This window comes from Gorilla gorilla, chromosome 4 (genome assembly GCF_029281585.2).
Source record: "Gorilla gorilla gorilla isolate KB3781 chromosome 4, NHGRI_mGorGor1-v2.1_pri, whole genome shotgun sequence".
Classification (NCBI taxonomy): Eukaryota; Metazoa; Chordata; class Mammalia; order Primates; family Hominidae; genus Gorilla; species Gorilla gorilla.
Window position 1 is genome coordinate 131,278,409 of NC_073228.2, and position 18,961 is coordinate 131,297,369.

Consider the following 18,961-nt stretch of genomic DNA (forward strand, 5'->3'; position numbering starts at 1 on the left):
AGACCTTGTCTCTACAAAATATTTTTAAAAAATCATCTGGGCATGGTAGCATGTTCTTGTAGTTCCAGCTACTCTAGAGGCTGAGGTGGGAGGATCGATCAAGCCCAGGAGTTAGAGGTTACAGTGAGCTATGTTTGTGCCACTGCACTCCAGTCTAGGTAGCACAGTGAGACCCTGTCTCTAAAAACAAACAAACAAAACAAACAATAAAAAACACCTGACCTGCTCAGTTCATCTAGGGTTTGTTTACACATAGTACAGGTACACAGAACTGGGCATTTCTGTTGCTGTCATTTAGAATCAGTTCCTTTAATAAGCATCTTACAGTTCAAAATGCATTTCAAGGTTGTATCTGTTGTCTTAGTTGGTGAACCATGGGCATAGATAAACTGAAGAAAAATCAAGGCAGTGAGATTATTTGGTGCCTCTCAATTTGGCAATGCTGTCCAGATTTTATTTATGACATCTTTTTATACTAAAGTGGGGATTACTAAGAAAGTCATGTTTTTGTTTATTTCTCCTTTCATATTTCTGGACCCCATATACAAGCCTACACTTCTGGACATACAGTCACCAGCAAGTAGGAAATGTCTAAACTCCAGTTTTTAATTGGCAATGAAACAGACTAAATGTAAAGTAGTTCTGGGTTTCCTTGCAGGCCTGAACTCACTCCAGTTGTCTTTGTAAAAATGAATAAAAAGTCCAAGGCTTGTTTTTTTCTTTATAGAGTTACTGGGCAATTTCGTTTTTGAAATTTTACATTGTGAGAACTAAGTTGTCCTTTCTGGCATGAATGATTCATGCAAGACAAACAAATAATACAAACCAAGGTCAGACATGTTAGTGCAGCTTCATACACAGTTGGAGGATGTTTTTCTAGGGCATTCTTTTTGCTGGGCTGGGACATCCCAATGTGCAAATCAGGGAATTTCTGCTGTTACTAGATCTGTGCAGTGTCACATATAACAAAAAGTACTTTTTGTGTAATTAGTGTGTTCCACCATCTTCATTTTACAAAAAATAAAGGTTGCGGACTACCCCAAGGTTCCATAGTGATGAATTGGCCATGGGCTAGCTAGGGCCCAAGTCTAGGCAATGTAAAGAGGCTACAGTCCCTCCTTGAGCCAGCTAGTGATTGAGCAATTTTGTAACAAGGTGAACATGATGGTAAACATCACTTCTTTCTTAAAGGGCAAAATGAGTTCATCTATTTTTATCAATTGCTTGGTTGGTTGCTGATGGAGTCCTTTGGACGAGACAGTGTATTAATGTACCCTTATTCCTTCCTCCAGAGCACCTCTCCATTTAACATTTCTGTTTATCTCTAATCGTGCCCCCTTTCTTGTCCTTTGTCTACCTGAAAACAAGAGATTTACTAGATTCTCTCCATGTGTTCAAAGACTTTTTCTAATGCCTTGTTTTTTTGTCAATACCTGTGTGATTATGGACATGATAGGATATTCCTTATCAAAACTATTCTGATGAACCTGCTGCTACATCTTGAAGCCTGGGAACTGTCATTTTAAGCAAACAACTGTTATTTCTCAGATAAACAGTTGTGAGACATTTGTTCTAGAATGTTCCCCTTTGAAAACCAGGCAGAAGCAGTTAATCTGCACTGATTCCGGTTTTGTAATTGATGACCATCACTTCTTTGGGGTGGTCAGCATGGTATAAGGGATGATTGCAGCTTTGGAGACATTGCATTGACGGATTTGGGTTGAACCCTTGCTTTTGCCACTCAAACGCCAAGTGGCTTTGAGCAAATTGCCATTTGAGTTCATTTTGCAAATGGAAATATTGGAATAATTATATCTAACTCATTGAGTTATTGTGAGGTTTAAATAAAACAGCTGCATAAAGTCCCTCATAATGTAATAATGACTGGCACATGTTAGAAATTCAATGTATCTTAGAAAGCCTCCCCCTCCACTCTCTGTTTCATGTCGTTTGCATGGAAAATTAGGCTGAGGGTTTGAGGCAGGTTAGGAGAGAAGAATGTATCTAGAATTTTGATGATGATTTTCTGGGTTTCTCTGCTTGTGAAAGTTATAGCGCTCTACACTCACAATCACTCTCATTTATTCACCAGATATTTTCTGAGTGCCAGCCATGTGCCAGGTACTACATGGGCCTAATTTTCCACCGCGCCCGGCCAATTTTCAGATCCATATACTCTTAAAGCTAATGACATTGATACTATGTTCATAGCAAGCTTTCTAGCTTTTTTGTTTGTATAGTATTATCATTATTATCATTTTGAGGCAGGATCTCACTCTGTCACCCAGGCTGGAGAGCAGTGGCACCATCTCAGTTCACTGCAGCCTCGACCTCCTGGACTCAAGCAATCCTTCCTCCTCAGCCTCCTGAGTAGCTGGGACTACAGGTGCATGCCACCACATCCAGCTCACTTTTGCATCTTTTGTAGAGATGGGATTTTGCCATGTTACCCAGGCTGGTCTCTAACTCTTGAGCTCAAGCAATCCACCCACCTCAGCCTCCCAAAGTGCTGGAATTACAAGCGTAAGCCACCATGCCCAGCCTACATAGAATTATTATCAACTTCTAGAAGCTCTTCAAATCTGGCTAGCTCCTTAATTTTCTTTTTTCTTTTTATTTATTTATTTATTTATTTTTTGAGACAGAGTCTGGCTCTGTCGCCCAGGCTGGAGTGCAGTGGCGCGATCTCAGCTCACTGCAAACTCCGCCTCCTGGGTTCACACCATTCTCCTGCCTCAGCCTCCCAAGTAGCTGGGACTACAGGCACCCGCCACCATGCCCGGCTAATTTTTTGTATTTTTAGTAGAGACAGAGTTTCACTGTGTTAGCCAGGATGGTCTCGATCTCCTGACCTCGTGATCCACCCGCCTCAGCCTCCCGAAGTGCTGGGACTGCAGGCATGAGCCACTGCCCCTGGCCAATTTTATTTTTTCTTTGAGAAATGTCTTATGTTCTCACTACTGAGGTAATTTCTTTCTCAATGTCCCTAAATACTGAGTAATTGGCTGACCCCCAAAGCCTTACTCAGTGAATCATTAATCATTTGTTGCTCTGCCTTAGAAAGAGTGCTGGTTTCATATTAGATGAGAAATATAATGGTGGAATATTATACTTAACCGAAACATATCATTTCAGCACTTCAGGAGCAGAATGGCCTCATGTAAAGCCCTTGACCTTTTGTATGCAGAAAGCCTTGGGTTTGAGTACTGATGCCACCACTGACTAGTTTTGGGACATTTTACCTAAATGTTCTAATCCTAAATATCCTCTATGTGCTTGTCATAATTGTCATGAGAACTAGAAATAGCTGTAATCCAGTCAGAATGGTTACTATTAAAAAGTCAAAAAATAACAGATGCCGGCGAGGTTGTTGGGAAAAGGGAATACCCTGTTGGTTGGAGTGTAAATTAGTTCAATTATTGTGAAAACAGTGTGGCGATTCCTCAAAGAGCTGAAAGCAGAACTACCATTCGACCCAAGAATCCCATTATTGGGTATATATCCAGAGGAATATAAATTGTTCCAACATAAAGATACATGCAGGTCAATGTTCATTGCAGCCCTGTTCACAATAGCAAAGACATGGAATCAACCTAAATGGCCATCAATGGCAGATTGGATAAAGAAAAGGTGCTACAAATACACCATGGAATACTGTGCAGCCATATAAGAGAATGAGATCATGTTCTTTGCAGGGACATGGATGGAGCTGGAGGCCATTATCCTTAGCATACTAACGCAGGAACAGAAAACAAAATACTGCATGTTCTCATTTATAAGTGGGAGCTAAATACTGAGAACACATGGACACATAAAGAGGAAAAACAGACACTGTGGCCTATTGGCAAGTGGAGGGTGGGAGGAGGGAGAGGATCAGAAAAAAATAACTATTAGGTACTAGGCTTAGTACTTGGGTGATGAAATAATCTGTATGACAAACCCCCATGACACGAGTTTACCTTCATAACAAACCCGCACGTATACTTCCTTTTTAAAAAGAAAGAGATATGTAAAGCATAAAGCACTGAACCTGGCATGATGTAAATGCCCAGCAGATAGAACCATTTAAAAAACCTTACTGCTTGATTTTCTTTTACTGCCAAAAGGATACATATTTACTGTAAAACATTTAGAAAACCTGGTTAAACCAAATGAATAAAAGAATAATCATGCATAATCTCAAGACCCAGAGATACCCACTGATGCCATTTCACTGTAGCTCTGTCTCTCTTTCTAATTTTATCCCTTTTCCCTCTTTTCCCCAGATAGTAGTTTCAACCATATGCAGTTGCTGCATCCTTACCTAAATTAATGACAGTTTCATCAGGTTCATTCTGATATATTGCTAAAATTGGATTACATGGGGCATTTTTTTTTTTTTTTTTTTGAGACAGAATCCCACTCTGTCATCCAGGTTGGAGTTCAGTAGAGCAATCACGACTCACTGCAGCCTCAACCTCCTGGGCTCAAGTGATCCTGCCACCTTAGCCTCCTGAGTAGCTGAGACTACCAGTGCAAGCCACCACACTGGGCTAATTTTTGTATGTTTTTGTAGAGGTAGGGGCTTGCTGTGTTTTCCAGGCTAGTCTCTAACTCCTGACCTCAAATGATACTCTTGTCTCAGCTTCACAAAGTGCTGGGATCACAGGCATAAGCCACTGTGCCTGGCCTTTTTTAAATCTACTTTTTATAATTATGATATCATAAATATTGTTCCAGTTCATAAAATCATCTTCTATAAAAATCATTTAATTAATCGATAGTATTCCATTGTATGACTGTACCAAAATTTTTTCACCAGCTGCCTATTCCTGGAAAACTAGGTTGTTTTCAATTTATTGTTATAATCAGTGCTAGGATAAATGTCCTTATAGCTTTGGAGAAAGTGAAATATAGTGGTTTAGAACACGGACTCTGGAGGCAGGAGGTCTGTGCTTCACCCCTTGCTACCTGCGTAACTTTGAGCAAGTCACCTGGATCTCAATTTCTTCATCTACATAATAGGGACAACAATAGCACCTGTTTCATAGGGTCACTATGAGAGTTAATCTATTGCAATGCTTGGAACAGTGTCTGTGGGCATGCTAAGGTATTATTAATGAGTTAGCTATTTATCTTTTATGAATGGTTATTGTCTTTATGTGTATATATACATACACACACACATGCGCGCGTGCGCGTGCACACACACACACACACACTCACACACACATACATGCTTATTTCTTTAGGAAAAACTCCCAAGAGAAGAATTTATGGTAAAGGGGCTTTATTAGACTTTGCCAGACTAATTTCTAATAAGGATGTGGTAATTTACTGTCCTGTAGTACTATATAAGAGTGCTGGTTTCTAGCTGGGTGCAGCAGCTCATTCCTGTAATACCAGCAGTTTGGGATGCCAAGGTGCACAGATAGCTTGAGCTCAGGAGTTCAAGACCAGCCTGGGCAACATGATGAAACCTCATCTCTACCAAAAATACAAAAAATTAGCCGGTCATGGCGGCATGCATCTATAGTCCCAGCTACTCAGGTGGGAGGATCACTTGAGCCCAGGGAAGGTTAAGGCTGCAGAGAGCCAAGATCGCACCACTGCACTCCAGCCTGGGTGACAGAGTGAGACCCTGTCTAAAAAAAAAAAAAAAAAAAGAGAGAGTGCTGGTTTCCACACAAAGGGAGAGGCTACCATTATCACTGTAAGTATCAGTCTCAACATTATTATTATTATTATGACTCAAGGTGCACAGATTTTCACCTCTGAAATCAGAATGCATCTAATCATCATTGTCAAACAGATGATTGTCATTCATGATTGTACAAAACCTTCTATTGACTCTGCTGAAATGAAGAAAGAGTGTCATTGCATCCTAACATCTATGAAATTCCATTTCATTTGGAAATTACAGAACAAGGCAAGCAAATGTAAAGATTATGAACTAGTTGCTGGGCACAGTGGATCACACCTGTAATCCTAGAACTTTGGGAGGCCAAGGCTGGAGGATCTCTTGAGGCCTGGAGTTCAAGATCAGCCTGGGCAACATCATGAGACCCCATCTCTACAAAAAGTAAAATAAAGAAAAATTATCATCTGAGTTCAAAGTGAATGACATGGAAAATAGATAATGCCATTTTCAGAGAGCATCTTAGATTGGTTCTCAAAAGTTTGCCTAAGGACAGAGTTTCCTGAGCTGCATTTCGAAGGCTGGGGAGTACTGAGGGAGCAAGAGGACAGGTCTACTATCTCTCCATAGTTATTTCTACTTCTTTTTGTTGTGTACAGAGCTGTGAAAATGATAATGGCCATAGTACAATAGCAGAGAGAATCAAGTTCGTGTTCATAAGCTTTTGGCTGTTGCATGTATCATTCCCTGCAGCCCCTGCACCCCTCACACTCAGACTTCCTACTTAACAGTCCTCTACCCTGTGCCTAAATGTGGCACACACTGCCTTTTGGTCTCAGTTTAGGCATCGGTTTAGCTGGGAAGCCTTTTCTGATGCACCAACACTGGTTGGTTAAGTACCATCTCCTTATGTTTTCCGTTGTACCTAATCCATCCCCTGACCTTATTACTTATTATTCAGTATTGTATTGCTTCAGACTTGATGTCTCTGTCATTAAATGGAAAGCCGCTAGAAGCCTGTGCTCTTTATTTTCCTTTGAATTCCAGTCTAGCACCATGTCTGACACATGACAGGTACTTAAAAAATATCATTTGAATGAACTTCAGTACCCAGCCCGTGAATGTAAACTGGGGTTACTGGGGTATTGGAAGTTATAGCCATAAGGGTTCCAGTGTGAGTCTATTGTCTTGAGAAGATCCAATTCTCTACTAGTTTTCACTTACGGACTGGAGCTTGGATTATATGTAATCCAAGTAGTACCCAGCAGTTTAAACTTCCAACTTATTATGAGAGCTTATTAGAGCAAGCTGTCTGTGCCTGTCTGAGACTCTCATTAAGCCATTCCATGAAATATCTGCATGAATCTGGTCCTCTTGCATCTGAGAGCCCATTTCCGGCGGTTAGCGCGGTTAGAACTGAAACCAGAGGCTGAAAATGAGTCGGCACTTGCTCACTTGCATTTAGGTCACTTTCAATTTAATCTGAAATAAAATTTTGTTCCTTTACTTCTTTTTTAAAAATTAGGATACTCAAGCTATTTTCATGTTAACTATATATTTTCTAAGTTGTTAGTGGGAATAGCCAACCAGTCACTTTCTCTTGTGGAGTGAAAGAAACTCTTGCCCTGTGAGATTAGAGTGAGGTGTTAAGGAAAAGATGTCAGATAGTTTGAATTCAGACTCTCTCCGAGCTGTCTCTCCAAGCATGGTACTTGAATTCAGGATAACCGGTCAAATTCTGCACTAAACATAAGGAATGAATTCTGCCTCCAGTTTAGACAAAGTCAGTGTACCCTTGTAGTTATCAGGGATGAGAGCTGGCTTATGTGCTGTAGACTGTGTAACTCACTGGGATACATTTAAAAATGGATGCATTGAAGTGGTTAAATATGACAAATGAAGAAAGGAAAGGAAGTCACGGTAATGTCTGAATTCAACCCAGGTTTCTGTGTCCTACTTGTTCTTATTCCTATTTGTCTGTAAACATGTGGATTTTTTTCCTGAATAGACCATGTTGATGTACAGTATTCACATTGTGAGGTCCATGTATTAGTGGCATTTTAGGAAAATATAGCCCGAAGTGGGGAAGCTATCACTTGAAAACATGTCATCATGCTTGGACATAGCCAGGAAATTAACCACGTCAGCATGATAATATTTCTTGAAAAGCCTGAAACCCATTTTTCTATGCTGATAGTTATCAGTTTCTGCTATAAACTCACTTGTATTATGATAAGATATCTTCAAAGTTTTTTTTGTTCTTTTTTTTTTGTTCTAATCCTAAGAAAACAGAGCTGGTGTCTGCCTGACTGCCCCACTGGGAGATAAGTTGTTGAATGAGGTGTAGAACAGGGTTGTGAAGAAGAGGAAAAATCAGTTCTGTCCCCTCAGTTCCTCTACTTCTCCCTACCTCTCTCTTGTTATACAAAACATGTTCTGTAAAGTGTATGTGCTTGGGGCCACCCTGACCACAGTGTCACATGGGGGAAAATTCTGTAATAACCCACCATGATTTTTAAAAGTGTTTTGACATGATCTTGTTGTTTTTATCAGAGTAATTTTTATTAGGTAAAATTTCTTTTTTGTTGGTCAACTAATTCTCTACTGAACATAAGGAGTTGACAGATATTTAATTCAATACCTGAGGTTCCTAGAAGTTAAGAGGGACATGGAAACTTTGGAGAGCATTCAGTAAAAGGATAAATGAAATTGAATAAACTTTTTGAAACTATGGAAAAGTATTGGAGTTGTAGTATTTAGAGAAGAGCAGGCCAAGCTGCATTCACATTTGGGAATAAGGTCATTTTTAATACAGAGGAGAGTGGTGAACTGGTTTACTATATTGTGAAAAGGTCAGGAGAAAAAAAGGATTCAATGATAAGATAATGGATTTGGCTCATACGGAATGATTTTTCTTACTCTTGAGGATTGATGAATCAAGTAACAAGTTACAAAGGCCTGTGTAATTTATTTTGGAGGCCCTTCAAAACAGGATGGAGTCTTCTCTACCTGGGGTAGCTGAGATCAAAAGGGACATACCATGTAATTTTCTTAAAGATTTTTTTCTTTTGAGATCCTAGATTAAAAGAATTACAGTGAAAAAAAGACTCATTGTCCATATCCATAGGCAATAAAAGAAACAACGCATATGAATAACAATTAGGCTTCAGTCTCATTTTGAAACTACCACCTAATCTTATTTTGTGAAAGAAGATTGTGAGTTCTTAGGTAATTGCTTTCTTGATCTGCTTTAGGTTCAATAATTCTCTCTCATTGTTTTTAATTGTATTAAAGTGTGTTTATTAAAGTACTAATGAGACCAAAGTCATACTGATTAAAAACAGAATTATTCATTTAAACCTTTTGATATTATGAAATCCAAGGTAGATTCTAATATTGGAAGACGAATTCAGTACTTCTGATGAGTTGTTTGCTGTGTACCTAGAGTTTTTTTCTTTTGAACAATTTATTCCAGATCTGTTGAAGTTACAAAATTTTTATGAAATGAAACTTTTTTTTTAATCGTAAAAGCAGTTTATTTTGAGCTCTAGGCAGGGTGCTTCTTCTTCAAGTGATTTTTATAGCATCTAATAAATATACCGCTGGCTCAGCAATACATACTAAGAGTAGATTTTGTTTATCATCACCCTCTTTAATTTTTTAGAACGTTTGGAATTGAAGTTTTTTTCCTTCCCTGCTCCCCTTTTCTACTCACTGACTTTTGTATTGCAGCCGCTCTTTCTTTTCTTTGGAACTGCACTTTAAATATATCTCTCAAATGCTATTTTCTTCCTTTGTCTTTTACCTGGTTTCGTTGGCCTATTATCTTTTCATTTAATTTGCATTCTTCAGCTTCAGGCTTGTCTTATTTTTTAAATATGTCAATATATTTAAGCATATTTGTCCATTTTTTCTGCCTTTTTTTTTGGTCAGAAATTCAGATTACCTTCCAAACACAGATGTTTTGACTGATATCTTTTTTTTTTTTTTTTTTTTTTTGAGACGGAGTCTTGCTCTGTCCCCCAGGCTGGAGTGCAGTGGTGCCATCTTGGCTCACTGCAAGCTCCGCCTCCCGGGTTCACGCCATTCTCCTGCCTCAGCCTCCCGAGTAGCTGGGACTACAGGCGCCCGCCACCATGACCTGCTAATTTTTTGTATTTTTAGTAGAGACGGGGTTTCACCGTGTTAGCCAGGATGGTCTTGATCTCCTGACCTCGTGATCCGCCCGTCTCGGCCTCCCAAAGTGCTGGGATTACAGGCGTGAGCCACCGTTGACTGATATCTTAAAAGCAGATCAGTAGTTTACTTCTTAGAGGACTCAGGACTCTGGCCCACACCTGTAGCAGGGTCAGTCCACTCCCCAGTACCTCTGACTCTGTGTCCCCTCTCCCTTTTCACGGTTACTGCCTGTGATGGTCATCTGGACTGTTGCCATTTTTTCTGCTCCATCTCTCTGCCTCTCATCGTCCGCTCCTTCCACACACCTAGGAGGAGGCAAATCTGTGCTCTCCCTTCTTAAAATCTTTCACTACCAATCCCTTGTTCACAAGATGCAATCCAAACCCCTTAATATGCAAAAAAGTCCCTGCATGAGCTGATCATTCCCGTCTGCCTAGCCAGCCTGCTCTTCTTGCAGAACCCCTGAGCTCTTCCCCTAGCCCATTTCTCTAGCCACATCAAACTCCACACTCTGGATGCAGAACACAGTCTGAGTAAAGGCATGGAGACTTTTTATTTATTTATTGACATGATTGTCAATGAAGTGATAATTAAGCAATGGAGTGACAGGAGGTGGCCCAGTTGGTGCTGAGCACCAGTTTGTGAAGCATTGCCATGGGTTGGGGCCAGGGCCCTGATGTCCAGCTAATGAATGGCAATGAGAGGTCACCAAGCCATTCTCCCCAAGAGGTGAAGAAATCTGGTTCTCCCTTACCCACTGATATCCACTGTTTCTCTCCTCAACCTTAGCCTGCGATGGTGATCACTGGGGTCCCCACTGCACCAGCCGGTGCCAGTGCAAAAATGGGGCTCTGTGCAACCCCATCACCGGGGCTTGCCACTGTGCTGCGGGCTTCCGGGGCTGGCGCTGCGAGGACCGCTGTGAGCAGGGCACCTATGGTAACGACTGTCATCAGAGATGCCAGTGCCAGAATGGAGCCACCTGCGACCATGTCACGGGGGAATGCCGCTGCCCACCAGGATACACCGGAGCCTTGTAAGTCACATGCTGCCCAGAAGCAGAGCAGAGCCCACCCACCCTCTCCATTCATGCTGCTGCTGCCGTCATATTTCTTGTGCCTCAGTTTGCATTGCTGCCTGGAGAGTTACTGATGGGTCTAGGCTGCAGGCACAGTTATAGAGGTCAGCAGTGACGGCCACTAGGTGCTGCTGCTGTTTGGCCCTTGCACATCAGATCCCAGCCTGAATCTAAGGGTCAGCTTCCATGCTTTCCTTCTAGCAGGCAAAGAGAGAGAGGGTCAGTCAGGGTGTTGTGTTGAATGGCACTATTTGGGGGTTGTTGGGGCATATTTGGGGTTCTGTTTGGATCTCCCGAGATTACGTTCATTTATACTGCTGATTGTTAATGGTCCATGTCTTTTTGCTCTTTGTGGCAATTAATTAGCTGGGGAAAGTTGGGTGGGTTCAGTGCATTAGAAGAGAAAAGGAAGAAGGTGTTAAAAATAATCCATAATAAAAGATTAACTCTTAGGGATACATACATTATTTAATGCTCATGGATACATATTGCTTTGTGAATGTGAAGATATATGTATTACATCTATGTAGATTTTGTGCACTCACATAGTTTAATTCTTTCTGAGGAACATTCAAGCAACTACTTAACCTCCACTGTCTTTATTTTGTTGGAAGGGCATTCTTCAGTTCACTTCTATTCACCAACAGAATTAAGAGGCAGAAGTTGCTAAAAAAAAGTAAGAGATAGAAAAATCCTCTTCCCTTACTGAGAAAATTACATTTATAAATCAAAGAACTAAAACTTGAAAAAACGAAATGTGGCTGATTAGGTAAACACTTCCTGCCAACAGTGTTAAACGTCTGTAGAGTGGAGCTAAAGAAAAAAATTGGATTAGCCTAGAAAGCCCTGATTTTCAGAACTGATGATTATCTCAAACTGTTTAATTGTTAATATTGCTTTTATGGGTTTTCATCAAGACCACAATTGAACTGGGCTCTGGGAAACTTGGAGCGATTTCCCAGGAGAGCAGGAAAGACAAACGCTTAAAGAAGAAGGGTTATGCGACACGTGGGTGGGTGAGGGAAGGGAAACTTGTCAGTCAGTAGGAGAGAACACCAAAAATGGATGATGAGAAGGAGTTCTTGTCCTTTGCAGGGACATGGATGAAGCTGGAAGCCATCATTCTCAGCAAACTAACACAGGAACAGAAAACCAAACACCGCATGTTCTCACTCATAAGTGGGAGTTGAACAATGAGAACACATGGACACAGGGAGGGGAACATCACACACTGGGGTCTGTCTGGGGCTGGGGGGAAAGGGGAGGGAGAGCATTAGGACAAATACCTAATGCATGCGGGGCTTAAAACCTAGATGACAGGTTGATAGGTGCAGCAAACCGCCATGGCACATGTACACCTATGTAACAAACCTGCATATTCTGCACATGTATCCTGGAACTTAAAGTAAAATTTTAAAAATTAAAAAAAAATGGATGATGAATATGTGCACAAAGGGTGTGATGTGCAACATCTCAATTTTCTTTGGGAACAGAACAAACATATAAACAAAAGTAGACTTAAACTGGAGCACAAGCGCTTTATAAGTGTTACATGAGAAGTTCCTGTCATCAATGAGTGTTTGGCCAGTTTTCTTCCTCAGTGTTCTCAGATAGGATAGCTTCTCTTCAAACCGAAATGGCTTTATTAGAAAGTACCCCAAAACAAAGGGAAGGACTGGGTGACTCCTCAAAGACACTTCCAGGCAATATGATTAATGTTCTTGATGTTAATTAATTAAATGAACAATTATTGAACACAGAAAGCTTGTCTATTTTGGGGACCCTGGGTACAGTGAATCCGAGGGTCATGTGTCTGGGAAGTAACAGTGTCCTTTGTCACATGTTAATCCCTCAGCTGTGAGGATCTTTGTCCTCCCGGTAAACATGGTCCACAGTGTGAGCAGAGATGCCCTTGTCAAAATGGAGGAGTGTGTCATCACGTCACTGGAGAATGCTCTTGCCCTTCTGGCTGGATGGTAAGCTTCCTCCCCACCTCCTCTGCCCCTGCCCCAAAGTCACCCATTCCAGGATACTCAGTGCATACACATGCAGGAGACTTTAGCACAAAAGAAAGTTACCATGATGGTTGAAGATTCCAAAATTGGAAAGAGTCAAGCCATTTTAAATCTGAAACTCTTCAGTTCTGAGGAGACAGAAGAAGGTGATTTAGTCCTAGACTTGAAGTGTATTGAAGGTTGTCATGTAAAGGGTAGTGGCCATCTGTCCTGCATTTCCCTTAAGGATAAAAAAAAGAGAGACAAATATCTAGTCTCACATGACAGTCAGTGCTGATAAACACTGGATTTATTTAACAATCATTTTCATAATTTTGTTCCATGAGTTGCTATTGTTCTTTGGGAACATTATTCTTAACAGTGCAAGTGTCACATGAAAAATAATCATATAAATCTGGGGATACATTGAGGTAAACCACATTTACCAAGTATTGCAGGACTTCTCAGAGCCTTGAGTGTGATAATCCAAGAGGAAGCTATTCAACATATTTTCCAAATTTTGACGAGGATACCCTTTCTTCATGTAGCAATTTCACATGCTTAGAGTTATGTAGAATACACAGTGACAATTAGCTTCAAATTAGACATCTGAAATCAGGAAATATAATAATATTGATGTCATCTCTCTGAGTTGGTTTGTGCCTGTGTCTGCTTGAAGGCAGATGAGTGAGCAACCAATATCTGTTTCCTTCATTAACAAACTATTTAACAGAGCAATTGACTTTTTTATCACCTTCTATTTCCATGAGCAGTGCTAAAGCTGTTCTTTCAGAGGTTACAAGGGACTTAATTACCAAGACTCTTCTGTTCTCATTCAGCTTCATTTCTCCAAAGCTTTTCACTCTGTTTAGTACCAACCTCCCTTCCTTAATCCCTTTGCCTTCTATTTTTCTAATCATCACGTCTCTTACCTTTCATACTAAAGTTCCTTTTTCTAATCTCCCTTCTTCTGCATACTTCTTCATTACAGGATTTTGTACGTTTAAGTCTTGTTCTTCTCTTTTCTCATCACAAATCTACTCTGGCAATCTCATCCAGACCCATAGCTTTAAGAAGTACTTGATGGTTTTTCCAGATTTTGATCTTACCTGCCTTGAGCTTAGATTTATATTTGTCACCCCAACCTTGATAACCTATAGCCACAAAGCCACCGTCTCTTTGGGCAATGCCCAAGCTAGAGTCTCCACAGCCAGACCTGGTAGTAGAATTGGTCTGGTATTGCCCTTTCTTGTGGCTATGGAACAAAGGAGACCTGGAGTCCACTTTTCCATGAGGGTCTTGGGAAGTAAGAACAGTTTAAGATGTCAAGGCCACTGGGACAAGTATACAATAAAAATCATATCCGAGAGGGTTAGAAATGGTGAGTAGCCCAGACAAAGTTCATTCTGGAGCCAAAGCATGGAGAAACAGCATGAGGCAATGGAGTTAGAGAGAGAGGAGAACTTTGAGTGCCTGAGGATGAAGACAAGGTGAAAAAGAAGCTGTTTAAGGAGTACTGAGCAGGTTTGAGCAGGCCTGGCAGAGTCAATGATAATAAATGTAATAACTCCAAACTTGTACACCCAAAAAAGACACCTACCTTTTTTGTCTTGGTTAAAACTAACACTTCTCTCTTAGTTGTCTGAGGTAAAGAAGCTGGGTTATTTCTGACTCCTCCTATTCTTTCATTTCCTATACTCAGCCTTTTGCCAGCGTTGGTCTTTTGCAATGAAAGTATTTTGCTGGAGCAGCAGAGTGTTGAGAACTCCATGCTCTTTGGATAAGGAACTTCAGGCCTTTTACTCCTAGGACTTCTGTGTAGATATTGTCTGTGGAGTTGCCTTGCCTTGAGGCTGAAGCTCTTCTCAGTTGGGATGGTCAGGATGTGGGTTAGTGGTAACCACAGGCTTGGGTTTTGAGTCCCAGCACGTGGACAGATGGACCCCTCCCTAGAGGCCCAAGGGAGCCTCCCCTCACCTCTTTATCTGTGTCCTGGGCCCCTTACCTTACTTCTGCTTCAAAAATGCTTCAGCTTGTTTTTTTCTCCTGTGTAGCTGAGCTTTCAATTTATACTTCTTTACAACATGTTATTTGTGCTGTCATCCTAGGTGCTTTTCAAAGATGAATATATATTCCTATAGACACACATACCTTCGTATTAAAACTAAGAGAAATCATGTCCTCTTTAAAGCTGCTTGTGAATGTTAATCTTTATGCACGAAAATATTTCAGCGCATTTCTGAAGCTTATGTGGGACCATTATGGGTAGTTAAGTCAGGCCCTGGGAGAGTGAGAATTTTCACCCCTGCTTACCACAGACTGACCTTCAGTATGTTATTCCTACAGTCATGCTTTTACCTCACACTAAGTATACCATGTCAGGCTAGAGTGGAGAGACTAGAGCGATTTTTACATCCGTTCCCCTCCCCACATTGTGAGCTAATTGAGGGTTGTTACCTTATCTCTGATTCTCAGTGCTTAGCTCAACACAGGCACGTAGATGATTCTCAGTTAAGTGCTGATTCGAATCATCTCTCAAAGGCCTTTTCCATTCCAAGAGTCTGTGGAAGAAATTTCCCTGTTTGTAGATAGCTAGAAACCACCAGAGGAGACTTAATTAGCACACCAACTGCCTTTATGGGTAGCCAGGAGTTAGAGGAAATGTATTTTCTTATGCTGTCCAGAATAAACATTTTGGAAACCATCTGGTGTTCACTAGCCTCCAATTTCAGAGTGCCCACAGTCTGCCTTTTTTTAGAGAGAGGGAGGACAGAGCAACAGCTTTCAATAGTTAAAAACATTAGAAAAATCCCTGTTATTTGGGATATGTTGTTTGTCTAATTATAACTCCAATAAATAGATGAGAAGCTATGAGCCCAAGTGATACAGCCAAGTGAAGAAGAAAACAAGAGTATTTCATTGACTTATCGGTACAGTATCTTATTCCTATCCATGCAAGATTGGAGTAAATATAATAACTGTGCTTGACAAGATGGACAGCCTCTAGGGTGAGGAGAAATATCCAAGTTACTCTCTTGGTTTTTCTCCCCAGGAAATAAGTTTTCCTATTGATCTTGGCTCAACAATGCTTGTTGAATCTGCTGAAAATAAAATGTTTTTCTTCTGAAATAAATGTCTAGGTTCGTTCCTGTAGAAGTCTGTCTTCGGCAATGTGATTGTTAATTCAGGTACACAAAATTTCAATCTTGTGTTATGCTACATTTTAAGAAATAAAGCCAATGATAAAACGTGTATTTTCTCTAGAACATATGGTAAAGCATTTGGATATTCCATGTGCGGCAGATGTTGCCATTTATGTAACGGATGCTCAATAAGTATTGTTGACTTATTGTGCATGTAAGACACAAGGAAGAACACTTACGAGGATTTATACATTCCTTAGGTTGCCATAATAATTTTATGTAACTTTGTTTTAAACTTTAGTTTTTAATATGGATTTTGCTTAACATTACTATTCAGCCGTCTTTGAATGTATCTTGAGATTTGGGCTTACTGAGTAATTAAGTCAATTTAATGTTTCTAATATTTTAAAGATGATGAACAGTTTATGTGCTCTAAAATTCTCTAATCTAATTTTCTTGCAGCCCTGTTCCCCATCCCTCCTTTCTATTTCCTCTCTTTTCTTCTTCATCCGTCAGTTGTCTTTCCCTGGCTGGAGGCCCATCTAATTTTCCAAGTCTCTTTGAATGCAGGGCACAGTGTGTGGTCAGCCTTGCCCCGAGGGTCGCTTTGGAAAGAACTGTTCCCAAGAATGCCAGTGCCATAATGGAGGGACGTGTGATGCTGCCACAGGCCAATGTCATTGCAGTCCAGGATACACAGGGGAACGGTAAGGGATGCCCTTGTATTTCTCTGACTGTTTATAATGATGTGAAAGGAAAGTTTGTAGGGTCCGGGGAGCATCTTCAATACCGTGTGTCCATGACTCTTCCATAATATTTCAGAAGTAGCTATACAGCCTCAATGTGTTTGACAGATTCTATCCTAATTCAGTGTATAGAAACTGAATTATAAATAGCAATGGTAAATTGAAGATAACAGAAAAAGCACTAAAAAAAAGACCATAAAATATCAGCCATTCAGAACCCATGATGAAAATGTCATTCTAGAGAGTTGAGTGTTTAGTACTGCCACTTACATTGTAAGTACTTGGTGATAGATTTATTTTTAAATGGGATGTGTACTTAGGTACCTTTCAAAAGTATAAAGTTACTTTCTTATGATTCAGTATTCTGTTAAGAATATTGATCATTATATTGTGTGGTGGCGATAGAGTCAGATCTGCTGGAACTTATAGGGCCCTCTGGTCCCACACGAAACAGAAAAAATGGCTGTGCTCATGCGGGTCTTACTGCCCCTGTTTATCATCCTCTGTATTTAATGGTAAACTGTTATCTCAGAGCGCTTTGCACACCCTACTTCTTTTTCTTTAATTTTTTTATTTTTATTTTTTTTGTGGGCACATAGTAGATGTATATATTTATGGGGTACATGAGATGTTTTGATACACGCTTGCAATGTGAACTAAGCACATCATGAGGAATGGGGTATCCATCCCCTCAAGCATTTATCCTTTGAGTTACAAGCAATTCAATTACACTCTTCAAATTATTTCAGAAAGTACAATTAAGTTACTATTGACCATAGTCACCCTATATGCTATCAAATAGTAGGTCTTAGTCATTCTTTCTAATTTTTTTTGTACCCATTAACCATCCCCATTTCCTCCACACCCTCCCACTATCCTTCCCAGCCTCTGGTAACCATTCTTCTACTCTCTGTGTCCATGAGTTCAATTGTTTTGATTTTTAGATCCCACAAATAAGTGAGAACATGTGATGTTTGTCTTTCTGTGCCTAGCTTATTTCATTTAACATAATGATCTCCAGTTCTATCCATGTTGTTGCAAATTACTGGATCTCATTCTTTTTATGGCTGAATCGTACTCCATTGTGTGTGTGTACCACATTTTCTTTATCCTTTCGTCTGTTGATAGACACGTAGGTTGCTTCCAAATCTTAGCTATTGTAAACAGTGCTGCAACAAACATAGGAGTGCAGATATCACTTCCATATACTGATTTCCTTTCTTTGGGTATATACCCAGCAGTGGGATTGCTGGATCATAAGGTAGCTCAATTTTTAGTTTTTTGAGGAACCTCCAAACTGTTCTCCATAGTGGTTGTACTAATTTACATTCCCACTCACAGTGTACAGGGGTTCCCTTTTCTCTGCATCCTCACCAGCATTTGCTGTTGCCTGTCTTTTGGATATAAGACATTTTTAACTGGCTTGAGATTATATCTCATTGCATATATAAATGCAAATCATTGTAGTTTTGATTTGCATTTCTCTGATGATCAATTGTGTTGAGCACCTTTTCATATGCCTGTTTGCCATTTGTATGTCTTCTTTCGAGAAATGTCTATTCAAATCTTTTGCCTATTTTTGATTGGAATATTAGACTTTTTCCTATAGAATTGTTTGAGCTCCTTATATATTCTGGTTATTAGGTTGGTGCAAAAATAATTGTGGTTTTTACCATTGAAAGTAACAGTGAAGACCGCAATTACTTTTACACCAACCTATAACCCCTTGTCAGATGGATAGTTTGGAAATAGTTTATCTCATTCTGCGGGCTGGCTCTTCACTTTGTTAATTGTATTCTTTGCTCTACAGAAAATTTTTAACATGATGTGTGCATCCTTCTTTTAATGCTCTTGAATCTGTCATGTCCTGGAAGACTAGGTAGCCAGGTTCACTGGATGTGTGTGTAGGATTTGAGAAGAGACTTGAGAGGCAGAAGGTCATAGTGATTGAAAACAATTATTTGGAATCTAGGTTGAGGTAAATGTGTCCCTGGAAACACTTTTTTTTTTTTTGAGATGGAGTCTTGTTTTGTCCCCCAGGCTGGAGTGCAGTGGCATGATCTCGGCTCACCACAACTTCCATCTCCCGGGTTCAAGCAATTCTTCTGCCTCAGCCTCCCTAGTAGTTGGGATTACAGGCGCACGCTGCCATATCAGGCTAATTTTTTGTATTTTAGTAGAGATGGGGTTTCACTGTGTTGCCC

The 18,961-nt window shown here is 40.3% G+C and overlaps 1 protein-coding gene across 3 annotated transcripts in view; it reads left to right on the plus strand.

Annotated features, from left to right (window-relative positions):
• MEGF10 (multiple EGF like domains 10) overlaps nucleotides 1-18,961 on the plus strand; it is a 233,414-nt gene that overhangs the window by 158,861 nt on the left and 55,592 nt on the right. For all 3 annotated transcript variants that reach the window (XM_063706742.1, XM_063706741.1, XM_063706743.1), the window contains 3 exons: nucleotides 10,586-10,832; nucleotides 12,730-12,850; nucleotides 16,582-16,718. In XM_063706742.1, coding sequence (XP_063562812.1) covers nucleotides 10,586-10,832; nucleotides 12,730-12,850; nucleotides 16,582-16,718 — 505 coding nt within the window. The remainder of the gene's footprint in view (nucleotides 1-10,585; nucleotides 10,833-12,729; nucleotides 12,851-16,581; nucleotides 16,719-18,961) is intronic.